At 38.2% G+C, this 12,752-nt stretch overlaps 1 protein-coding gene across 2 annotated transcripts in view; it reads left to right on the top strand.

The window, feature by feature from the left end:
• Nucleotides 1-12,752, top strand: part of LOC146331716 (voltage-dependent calcium channel subunit alpha-2/delta-3-like) — a 47,601-nt gene that overhangs the window by 3,836 nt on the left and 31,013 nt on the right. For both annotated transcript variants that reach the window (XR_014771788.1, XM_084734716.1), the window contains exons 3-5: nucleotides 1,416-1,640; nucleotides 4,235-4,351; nucleotides 7,542-7,601. Coding sequence is in view for 1 of the 2 variants with exons in the window: in XM_084734716.1 (XP_084590842.1) it covers nucleotides 1,416-1,640; nucleotides 4,235-4,351; nucleotides 7,542-7,601 (402 nt within the window). In the remaining variant the exon portion in view is untranslated. The remainder of the gene's footprint in view (nucleotides 1-1,415; nucleotides 1,641-4,234; nucleotides 4,352-7,541; nucleotides 7,602-12,752) is intronic.

Below are 12,752 nucleotides of genomic sequence, written 5' to 3'. Positions count from 1 at the left end.
GAAATTGTGACGAGCATTTTATAGACTAAATGATTGATTAATCGCGAAAATAATCAGGAGATTAATTGATAGTGAAAATAATCATTAGTTGCAGTCCTCGTCTACTCAGCACTAAAAAAAATGACTCATCAGGTTGAGCATAATGCTTGCCTTTGTTTAGTCTTCAAATTTGTGTTTAGGAAAAGAACACCACTGGGTTTAAATAATGGGTTTTAAAGAATATACTATAATACAGTCACTCTGCAGTTTGTATAATCTTATAGAGAAAGTCCAGTTTTAGTTTTTCTTTTTCAGCTGTTTGCATGTTGATCCAGCTCTTTGGTATGTTGTGAAAGTGTAGTTTGTGGTGTTTTGTTAAACTGAGCTGCGTTTTACTGAGAGGTGTGTTAATCACATTTACATATACAGTACGGATCTATATAAAGAAGAGAGGGTCGCACTCAGCAATATATCATTCGATGACCTTCAGCTCTCAAATGTTTTGTGTAAGCTACTGCCAGATACGACAGAGTGAAAGTTTATTAAATGATATATTCCTGGGTGTGACCCTCTCTTCCTTAGATTAATAGATGCATCTAGGATGATGCACCAGGCAGTCAGAGCACAGTAGCAAACCCACAGATAGAACGTATGCAGCACAGGAGAAAAAAAAATGCTAAAGACACCTTTTCATGATACATTTTAATTCAAGAACACCACAAAGATCTGCCTCTAAAATGACTCAATTCAACTCCTCCTTGACAACTGACTTAAACTGTTACAGGACTGCATTACCACGGGCAGTGGTTCCTATTTTTCTGGTTGCTCAGTTAACATGGCATCCAAAGGCTGGGCAATATATTGATATGATATTAGACTAGATATCATCTCAGATTTTGTATATTGTTATATTCTGATATGGCAGAAATGATTCTGAGTTTACCAGACTGTTATAGCTGCTCTGCTTCATCATTATATCCACTTTACTAATGATGAGTTATCATAAATCTCATTTTTAAGGCCCCAGTAATCATCCCTACAGTCAGTATCAATATCAATGTGTTTGTATCAATGTATTATCAATGTATTTGGCAAGAAATACTGTGATATTTAATTTTATTCATGTTACCAAGTGGTTGGATAGTCAGACAGCAGTGCATCACATTCTACAAGATCATCATATGTTTGCAATATTTGAGAATTTGTGTTGTGTTATTTTAGAGAAAATATGTATATTGAGATATTGTATATCACAGATAGCCTTAAAATATCGAGATGTTATTTATAAGCCGTACTGCCCAGCCCTATAGACAATTTTCAACATGGTACGCTGTGACCCATCCGTCTATAACAACTCTTTTCTTCCCTTAAGTCAGCACACGAACCCCTGTCAGTCTTCTTAATTCTCTGCATTTGACCTTTCCCCACTATTTTAGGAGCTATGGGCTATCACAGCGCCACGTCCGGGGTCCAACTCCAGCTCTGAGGGCAGTACCTCCGTCAAGGGCAGCAGCAGGATTAACCCTAAAAGCTCGGCTGCATGTCTGTGGGAGGAGGGCGGACCATCCAGAGGAAGTCCACGCAAATATGGGGAGAGTGTTCAGACTGCAATTAGAAAGCGGCTCCAGCAGGGTCAAAGCCTGGGACCTCCTTGCACTGAGGTGAAAGTTCTTTACAAACAAACAAAGTTTCACTATATTTTACAGTGCGCATATAAAATTAACATGCCATATTTTGTATCAAATTAGAGGAAAACTAGAAATAGCATGTTCTTTATTAGTATTAGACCTTTTATTAAACCCTTATTAGACTTTCTTAAAAGATCGTTTGGGACACATTACAACAGAACTGTACTGAAAACTAAGTAAGGGATCCTGCATCATAGTGTTGGGGTTTATTTCACAATAATGACCTGCTCACTGTACATTAACATGCTTATCACATAGTTACTTACCAAAAAAGCAACAATTAGGCACAAAATATTAATTTTGAAATGATTTTATGGATTTCAAAATTATTTTCCTCTAGGGCCTATAATCAACACTGTGTCCATAGCAACAGTCTTCACGGCAACAGTTTGTTATATATGGCAGAGGCCTGCTCTACAGAAATAATGGACCCAGGAATACTCTAACTGACCAATCAGAATTTCACAAAGGCATGTAATAAAGTCTATTATTTGCCACTGTTAAAGGGTAATTTGGGACACATTACAACCGAACTGTACTGTAAACTAAAGTGTATTTTTTTCCCATCATTGGACCTTCAATGGACTTTCTTATAGGATAATTAGGGACACATTACAATAGAATTGTACTGTAAACTAAAGTGAAATATGTCCTTAATTACACTCAAACAGTGGAAAACAATACACTTTAGTTTACAGTACAGTTGTATTGTAATGTGCCCCCAATGATCCTATAAGAAAGTATAAGATAGGCAAAATTAGATGCTTCATTAGACCCTTATTATACTTTTTGTATAATAATAATAATTATTATTATATATCTTATTATATAATAATAAGACCTGTACTGTAAACTAAATTGAATTATTTCCCACTGTTAGACCCTGATTATACTTTACTAGAAGGTTGCTAGAGGGTCATTTGGGACATATTACTGCTATACTGTGAACTAAAGTGAAATGTGTCTGTAAATACACTCTGATAAAGTCTAATAAGAGTGTAATAAAGGATCTAACACTGTCTAATAAAGAACAAATTATAGTTTTTGTTTAATTTAATACAAAGTATGGCTTGTTACGTCTCTCTTAGTGTCTTGAAATATAGACAGCAACTGATTTAAGCTCAAACATAAAACTGAAGCTGAAGCTGTGGCTAAAATGATGCATTTCATCTTTTATACAAAAACATTTTTTTTTTTTTTTTTTTGCAATATGCCCTGCAGATTTGTTCCTTTTTTTGTGTGTATGTAAGCACTTTGCTTGTGTTCCTGTTCATGGAGGCATGTCTGGAGAGAGCTGTGTCCAAGCCAGTCAGCACAAAGCAGTGAGCTGTGAGGGAACTGACGGGTCGTTAGGGGCTGGTCATTAAGGCTGATCATTAGATGCTTTTATGGTGAATTACCCGATTTTTACCAAGATTTCTGCAAAAGGAAAGGGAAACACTGGGGCTCTTCATGCAGGCAGGCTCCCGGCAGGCAGGCAGGCCTCACTCCTGCATTGGCCATTACCCTAATCAATAATCATGATCAGTGCTTTTGATGGATGGGGCCTAACCTCCTCTTGATGACTGGAGGAGTGTGAGGGAGGAGGAAGGGAGGTTGGGGGGGGACTGGGGACACGGGGTGCTGAGGCGAGGAGGACAGGCGTGAAATGAACTGTTCTGCTCCAGTGCGAGCCCACACTCTTCCTTTCAGTAGGTAATTTGTCGCCTCATGTACTGGTGTGTGTGTGTTTTTGTGTGTCCGCACAATGTGTTTGAATGCACGTTACAAGCCTTATGTTTATTTTTAGATAAGGTTATTGGAAGTGTGTGAGATGTGGCTGACTGGACAGCGTGAGAGGATCAGGTTTTTGTTTTTATTTGACGTGTAAGTGTGAGTGTGTGTACGCCAGGCAGGTGTGGTAGGATTATGTAATGTTATATTCCTCCGAGCTGTGGCGGGCTTTGTTCTGTATCACTGGAGGTCCTGTGCATCCAGCAGCATCAGCATTATGTGAGGTGTAGTTCATTACCCAGAATCGCCCAAGCTTGACACGTTATTATCTTTCTCCTGTGCTTTGACTCCATTTCAATTACCCTCTTACCATGCATAGCCTTCAGATCCAGCCCCGCCCACCCGACCCTCCCCGCGGCCACCCAGCATGGCCATCTCCAGCCAATCAGGGAGAAAAGAAGCAGCATGTGCAGCCAATGACTGAAACCGGATAAAGACTATCAATCATTGTGTGTTGCAGCGAGGGTTTTATCAGGCGTTCATCTGAGACTGGCTGCATGCAGCTTGTCAGCCAACATGTGACGGCTTATAAGCCTTGTTTAACAACTCCCCGCCTCTCTGGAGAGGGATGCAGTGAAACAATAGAGCTCTAAAATGTTGCTGAACAAACACTCACAAAGAAAAAGATGATGATCTTAATGTTTGTTTCCTGTCCTATTAATGAGACACTCATAATGTGTTAATCAACCATGTGAGCTCAGTCAGTCTGCAGTATGTTTTCCTCCAGTCAGTATTATAACATTTACAGTTGTTCCCTCTGTCTATCCCTCATGTTTGTTTCTGGTTGTTTTCAGAAATATAAGGAATTTGAAAAGTCAGTTAGAGTGGAAGAAATTGATGGTGTGAAACTGGTGAAAAACCTGGCTGTGAAGATGGAGGAAGTGTTTCGGAAAAAAGCAGAGGCCACCAGGGTAGGTAAAATATAACAGATGTTTGACAAAAGCATTTTATTCCATTACTTTTAATCTATTTTTAGAGGGAAAGAGACTGTACATTATTGAATTATTAGAGGGGTTGAATGAGGGGGTGAGGGGAGTCAGAAACGAGCAGGGGTTGTCTTTTTTTGTTCTTTTTTCTTAAGTGAGGATCTTTTTTCAAAATGTACTATGATAGTCAGGTTTATTGTTGAGTAGGTTTTCCACATACAAGGAATTTACCCTGGTGTTTTGATGCACAACAATAAACATAAGTAGAAAAATATAAAAACAGATGAAAAGCAAAGAAATCAGAAGAATTTCAAGTCAAGAAGCATAAATAGTAAATAGAAAATTGCCAATATGTGGAAAATGTCGAAAATATAGTAAAAATATGTACAATGTTATAAGAGCTGCACAGATTTTGTGCAGGACTGTGCACAAAATGTATTCTCCAGGGAATGTGCTAAAGTTCACAGTATACCATATAACAATATTTTAAATGTGCGAGATAGTAATGCAAAAAAGATGTGCATTAATGTAACACATTGAGCCAGATGGCACAGACTTAAGCTGTAGTTGTAACATGTAGTGTCTGTTCGGGGGTGTGGAGAGATGAGAGTCAGTGTCAGTGGGGGACTCTTGCTATGTTGGTGAGACCAGCTGCAGTTGTGGAAAAAACTATTCTTATGGCATACGTGAGGTTTTGGTCCTGATGGACCGCAGCCTCCCACTAGAGGGGAGTGACTCAAAAAGACTCAAAAAGTAGCAGTTAATAGTGTTTTTGTATTTAATGGTGAGCTGTTTGACACACTGCCTAGAAGAGACAGCCTCCTTCGAGTCCCCAACACATCTGGTTATCAGGCACCAGTGTTTGGCCTAATAATGGTGGACAGTCTGATCATAACAAGCTAACATCATTGGATCTAATAAATCTTTATTTTATTAGGATTATTTTAGAGGCTACAGACCCTCATCCTTGCAGTGATTCTTGCTGATAGGAATGTTTGGTTAATAAAAAGGATGCAGCATTTTTTGAGTTTCACTAACTCTTCTTTTACTGTGTGGTTTAGAGACTGTGAAAATTGTTTCTATTAACATAAATAGGGGAACACTGTTATATTATTTTGAGATATAAGGGGGGGATCATGGTCATGGTATGAAATACAGGGTGTCTTGCAGAATGAGAGATGCCTTGACTGACCTTTTAGTCCCCATGAAAGCCTTTACAGCAAAATTTTGTGGAGGTCTCTGGAAAAATCTTGAAGAAATTATTTGAATCTTGCAGTTTGTACTAAAATGCATCGTAACAGCTTACCATGTCCAGTATTCAATATTCAAATTGTAAAACATTTATTTGCAAGTATGAATACAGAAAAATGTTGTTGTAGTGTTTTATTTTATATTACCATTATCTGGCTGTTCAAAAACATTGTGCAGACCAGAGGCAGTATTTTTTATTTTTCAACATTATGGTTATATTCAGTCAAAAATATTAGCTTAAATTTTGATTATTTCTTATTGAGTCTGTATAAGACTGCATAATACTGGAGCACAAAGTAGTGGGACCCCCCCTTCTTTTTTTGTGCATTGATTGTATTGCAATGTAAGACTCCAAAGGAAAATATTAATAAGTATGTGAAGACTTAAAAAAAAAAAAAAAAAAAGTCAAAGAAAGGTCCTTCTCCATCCCAATGGGCCTAATTTTAACGCAGTCCCACATTGAGCTGATTAGTCAGTTGGAAAATCAATGTCCAAAGATCAAATCTCTACTGCATGTTGGTGTAAAAGGTCCGTCAGGAATATTGTCTCACGTGTAATTTATTACAGTCCAGGTCTGAGCTGTTGTCAGGCGCACAGCAGCAGCCTGTCTGCGACCTCAGCTCCTCTGAGCCTGTTACCATTTTTAATGCTGCACCTCGCAGGGACTGCTGGGAAATGATAACGTTTATCTCCCCCCGCCTGATCCCCATGTGTGCGACAGTTCATGACGATTCGGCCCATAAATTACACTCTTAGGACAGCGCTTAATTTGATCTAACGGATTGATGCAACTTATAATAACAACAATAAAGTGTTTTAAAAAATAATTGAAAGGCACACATTTGTCTGTTGTTAAATAAATAAATAAATAAAATGAAATACAGTGTCAGGTGTGACAAATCCTAATATGATGACCTCATCAAATTTGCTCCAAATTGAAAAGCGAGTTTAAAAATGAGGCGGTGACCTCAATAAAGTGGTGAAGGTGAAGGATGTGAGCGCTGCAGGTACATTTCACAATAAGGAAAATAACGCACAGGCCTAAACTATAGATACTCTCCACCTACATCAGAAAAATCTATTTATTTCATAATATTTTGTTATTATATTTTATTTGCCGACTGCTGACGACACGAAAACTCACCGTGAGGTCAATTGAATTTGTCCACCGCCGCTCAGCCGCCTCCGTTGTGTTTATATAGCAGTTATTTTGACAGATGTGACAGATGTTAATTACCTGGTCGGCTCAGAAGGCGAGAGAGAGACTCTATACCGTTTAGGTGGCATTTCATCGGAAACACAGAGCCAAGCACATTTTACACAATCGAGTTATTACAGAAGCTATCGCTGCTTTGGCGCACGGCGTGAAACCCCGCTCCAACCTGCCTCCATCAATCATTTCACAGCAGTAGTGTCCCACTTTTTATGCATATTTTCGTCTTTAAAAATAATATAAGAATTGTTGCCAGGAAGAGAGAGCCTAACAGTTATTCTGGCAACACATTCATCCTGTTATAGAGTTTAACTTGAAACAAAAGCTGCTGGACGAGCTGTCGATTCCATCCAAAGATTAATGGAAAGCCTGGAAATGCTCCTCGATCATTTTCCTCTTAAACTGAATGACATTTTGTTGAGATCTGGAAATAATACAGAAGCAGAGCAACGCGCCAGCCAAGGAAACTATAAAAGTAATTTCTTCCTTTTTTTCCTTCGTTCCCTTGGCGCAAACAGCAAGTCTGAGAAATATTGAGAGCAGCGGAGTAGAAAAACTTCTAGGAGTTTTTGGAAGTTAAAGAAAAATGTGTATTGTCTAATGTAAATATTGCATATACGTTATAAAGGACTACGGCCTTATATGCATTTTTATTTTTAAACATATTAATATGTGCAATAGCTCTTTAACCATCGTTTTCCTTCCTCTCAGCGGCTGGTGGAGGCAGCAGAGGAAGCGCACCATCAGCACGAAGAAAATCCCGACCTGCAGGTGAGGTTTGAACAGAACAGAACAAAAAAGAAAAAGAAAAGATGGACCACAATTATTGAAAAAATGTGGTGTGTCATTGTGTTAGAGCTGGATGAATCATTTTTAGCCGGACAGTCTGGGGAGGAGCGGCTGCAAGGTGAGAGAAGGGTAATAGGCCCTAAAAGTCTTTAATTGCGCTGGCTTCGTCCTTCACACTGATGTCCTGTCAGCGCTTTGATACATAATGCTTCTTTGATAAGCAATGCCGCACATATTGAAGGTTGTAGCGCCGCTTGTCATAACTCACACTGACTGTTTTTAAATGTAATCATGAGCAGGTCTGTTCTGTTGTTGCTGCTGCAGTACAGTAACTGAATAGCTGTACAGTATCAGAGAGACGGTGATTGTCCGATTTTTCACGCAGAATGAAAGGCCGTGCTGCAGGTTGAACTGCATGGTAAAATATTTTTTGATTAAAGTACTAACAGTCCTCTGTATTGGACTCGGTGTGTGTGGTCATGCAAACTGAAGAAGCAGAGAGGAGAAATGGGAGACAGAAGAAGTCGGCCTGCGCTGCTCCTACTTTTAATTATATTTCACAGGACATGCTCGTGTGCTCAGACTCTGTTCAGGACATTATTTAACGTCTCTCATTGCGGATTTCCAGAGCACACTGAGCTTCCTCCGAGTCTGCAGAGGGAATGCAGTATTTCTGTCGTCTGTTAGCTGTGTGTGTGTGTGTGTGTGTGTATGTGTGTGTGTGTGTGTCTCCGTCCAGTGGACAAAGATAAATGGAACTATTTTGCGCGGCGCATTGTTTCACTTTCATGGCTCGAGATTGGAAACCCAGTCGAGCAACAAAACAGTGAAATAACGGCAGCACTTTACAGTTTATAGAAGCATTTACATCATGTGAATACATTTCAGTCACCTTGTTCTCTGCCCGCTCCTCTGCTGTTCACACAGCCTGAACAAGACAGGTAGATTGTACCTTTAAAACGAAAACAAAACTACTATGTTCCAACTAATGAGGAAATATATTGCATATATAAAGCCTATTTATTTTAACTATTGTCCTTGAAAATACTTTACTTAGTTTTTAATAAATCTACTATATTGCTTTGTCCTTCTAAAACAGCTACAGAAACACACTTTTTCAAAACTGCACACGATTTGTGTAGATCTGAGACTAATTTTCAATACACTTATATATTTGGGCTGTTATTACTGTACGAAAACAAGGTTTACATTTTCCACCAGTGATGATAAGAGTAATTTGTGCTGTAAGGCTACAGCTCATTATTATTTTCATTATCAGTTAATCTGTTGATCATTTTCCTGATTAATTGATTAGTTGTTCAGCCCATAAAATGTTGAAAATTATATGATCAGTGTTTCCCAAAGCCCAAGGTGACGTCCTCAAATTTCTTGTTTTGTCCACAGCCCAAACATATTCAGTTTACTGTCAGAGACTATAAAGAAACCAGAAAATATTCCCACTTTAGAAACTGAAACCAGTGAGTTTGAACATTTTTTTCTTAAAAAATTACTAACAACAATTAATCAGTTATCAGAGTGGTGGACAATTAATTCAATCATCAATTATTAACTAAATACTTGTTGCAGCACTAATAGATAAATAATCCAATAATGTAAATAATCCTCTTAAACAAACTGTATGCTCTTCAATCTTTTCAATGTTTACAATGCTACATAGATATATACATAGATATGTATATATGTGGACTCTAAATATAAAAAATACCAGCATTAATTCAATTCCTAATAAAAATTATTTTTGTCACAAACATGGTTTACTGAAATACTTCTGCAAACTTAACATCAGTTGGACTGCTTACTTTTCATATTTTACCAAAGACAAATCTTTACTGCATTTTAATAGCATCATCCCAACCATCAGTGTGTTTTAAGAATTATATGTCACATATTTTTTGTATACTTTTAACAAGTTAAAGCCATTTTAACTTTTTTTTCAAGCAGTTGACACACAGCAGAGGCCTATCCACACAGCCATTTCATCTTAAAGGCCATAAAAAATAATAAGGAAAATTCAATATCCACCTGCGATAATGATGTGATGTCATGATATTACTCCTTGTGGCATCATTTAGCCAACCTCGCCTCCCCTGACACCACACATTTTTCACGCACCATTTCACTGACCACAATGAGATAAGCCGGCTGCTCTTATCTCAGCTGCTGCATGTCAGGACAGTCAGGGGTTTTGCATTGACCCAGAGTGCAGTCCGCGGTTCAAGGGTGTGTAGATCAGGTCTGATGGTGCAACAGAAACCTGCTTGATAGTTCAGAAAATTTATTCACTGCAATATGTCTTTTAGTTTTAGGTTTAGTGTTTGTTAACACAGCTTTTGCTTTCAACTTTAAGCATTTATGTGGGCCTAGAAAAACCCTCTGACAGTTTTTTAAAAATAACAAACACAGAAATATGAAAATCTTAATTCACATATTTATAAATAAGGCACAAAAACAGAATTAAAATGCTTTGCATTAAATTTGCTTGTAATCTTAAATCTTTCTGCCAAAACTTTGTAAAGCTTCAAGTTAAAGGCCTAAAGTTCTGCTTTTGCGATTGCCCCTAAAGCATTTGAAGTAAAAAAAAAATAAAAATCATTTTAAATGCACGTGATTTTATGTTTTTAACTGCCTGTTGCTCTCATGGTGGTTTATAAGCATCATAATAATTTGAGTTGATCTAATGGAGTGCTGCAGGGATGACACAGTTTTGAAGGCAAGCCTGGGAGTTAGCAACATGTTGGATCACTCGACAAAAAGCCAGTGGGATTTTCCATCGGATTTTCAATTTTTGCAGAAAGTTATCTTTGCAGCAAACAAAAGTTTATGATACTTACACATTTTGTCGAGCAAGATAATCTTCACACCAACACAGAACACATCACATCAACACCACTATGTGACTAGTGTTTGGCTTTGTTTGTATAAGTGGTATATTAATAGTTAATTAAACTTTAGTTAATACTTTATTCACTGTTAACAAACAATATTAAGTATTTGTTAATTATTACCAAATGATTTGTTAACCTTTAAGAAATCATTATCATAGAGCAATGGACCAGATATTTGTAACACTTTGTAAAACATAGTGTTAATAATTAGCTTGTTTTTGATGGCTATTATAATGCTGCAGCTGATGATAACATACGCACTTACATATGTAACTTACATTACATACATGAATATGTAATATTATGTTACGTTACATACATTTGCAAACTAATCCAGAACATGATCTTTTACTCCACTTACTCAAGAAGTTTTGTTTCCTGAACCTGAGGCAGTAGTTCTGTTGTCTAAAGTAGTCAAGTACTTTTTGGGCCTTTGTTTTGTCTGTCTGGATGCTACATATTTATTAACTTGAATGTGAAGCATGGGCTCATAGTTTGAAGTGTATAAGACCACTGAACAAGCTACTGTATTTGATTAATTGAATTGAGTGAGAACATGTTGTCTATAACCATTATCTGGATGGTTATTGTGAAGTTGCAACTGATGTTTGTAAAAGGTAACAATTTCTGAATAAATGCTTTATAAAGCATATATAAACATTTGAATGTTTATATACAATAACTAAAACTAAGCTTAAGTTTAATTAACAATTAATTTACCATTTATTAATGATGGTTATTATAAAGTGTTACTGTCTTATTTAGACTCTTGTTAGTGGCTGTTTTTCTTAAGCAATGTAAAAGCTTCAAGTTTTATGAACAGGATATTTACTGATGCATTTTATGTTGCAGAAAAAGCATGAAAAGCTTTTAACTTTGTGTTAACCACCAACCTTATTCCAAACTTATTTCTGGGTTTTAGCAGGCGTTCCTACAGCACTTTATAACACTGTTACAAAATGCCACAGGGTTATAAATATTTTTCTTAAAGCAGAGTGTATTTTGCTCATATGATGAAAGCTTCTGTTAGTCACATATTACTATAACTCAACATTTTAAACAACATGTCCTCATGAACAATATGATCAGGGAAGTAGACAGCTTTAGGACAAATTACATTGGACTCAATGAAGCTGTTACGTATAACTACTGCAGTGCAAGTCAGTGCCTGTTAAAGCTTTCAGTGTAGGGAATAAAGCTTATTGAGAGCCACCATCTCCAGATACTGGAGTGTGGTTATACAGTAAGGCCCAGCAGCCTGTAATGGAGGGCAGATCTCTGCAGTGGGGCCTACAGCTAACTGCAGTGATGGTGTAAGAGTCAGTGGGGCGTCTCGGAGAGCTGCAGTGTCCCATGGCCTGCTCTACAGTAATAACCCTGGTGGTTAACGTGCCTCTCTACAGCACTATCAGTTCTGCTGAGGGTGCACGTTTCTCTCCCCTGCTGCTCCCCCTCCGCAGCCCGACTCCCCCTCCTCCTCCTCATCCCCTCCACCCCGGCGCAGCTCGTCAGAGAGCTGCTCAGGCGTGGTATGAGCTGTCAGGGGCTGCTTGATGGTGATGCCCGTGCGGCCTCCCCCGAGTGTGATGCTGTAGAGTCCATCACCCATCTCTCCCGCCCTCCCTCCTTCCCTCCCTCTCTCTCAGTGCAGACAATAAGGACCAGAGGCCACAGAGAGGCCGCTCACACAGGATGAGGTAGTCTTTCTTCTGCAGCAGCAGGCAGTGAAGGACAGGACAGACAAACTGTTGGGTTTCAGTTCAGGGAGGCTAGACTTTTCACTGGCAGTTATTAAGTCCAGGTCCTTTTAGACCTCTTCGACAATTATAACTTCTGTGCTTTATGCACAATTTGACAAATGTGACTGAGTAAAAAGGATTCTACAAAACATTTCCTGCACAAACTGAGTGGCCATAGTTTTAGCAAGTACACTGATCCCTGCCTCCACCTGTCCATGTGCTGAAGTTTCCCTGCACAAAACACTGAACCCCAAATTTCTGCCAAATAGCATTTGCATGTGAGGGAAATAATTTAGCTAATCTAATTTGGACAAAAGCCTCAATATCAAAATAATGTTAAACATGTTATGTGATATGTCCACACAGTGAGAAGTCATGCTATTTTCTTATTATTATCTTACTGTTTCTGTTCTGACACTATACTTGCACCCCTTTATTCTGTCCTTTTTACTCTTCTGAAATCTAATTTTAGGATTTATAATCTGATG

The sequence above is a fragment of the Lutjanus erythropterus genome, chromosome 2, assembly GCF_056507025.1.
Source record: "Lutjanus erythropterus isolate fLutEry1 chromosome 2, fLutEry1.hap2, whole genome shotgun sequence".
In the NCBI taxonomy this organism is placed as follows: Eukaryota; Metazoa; Chordata; class Actinopteri; order Lutjaniformes; family Lutjanidae; genus Lutjanus; species Lutjanus erythropterus.
This window is presented reverse-complemented; position numbering and strand designations above follow the sequence as displayed.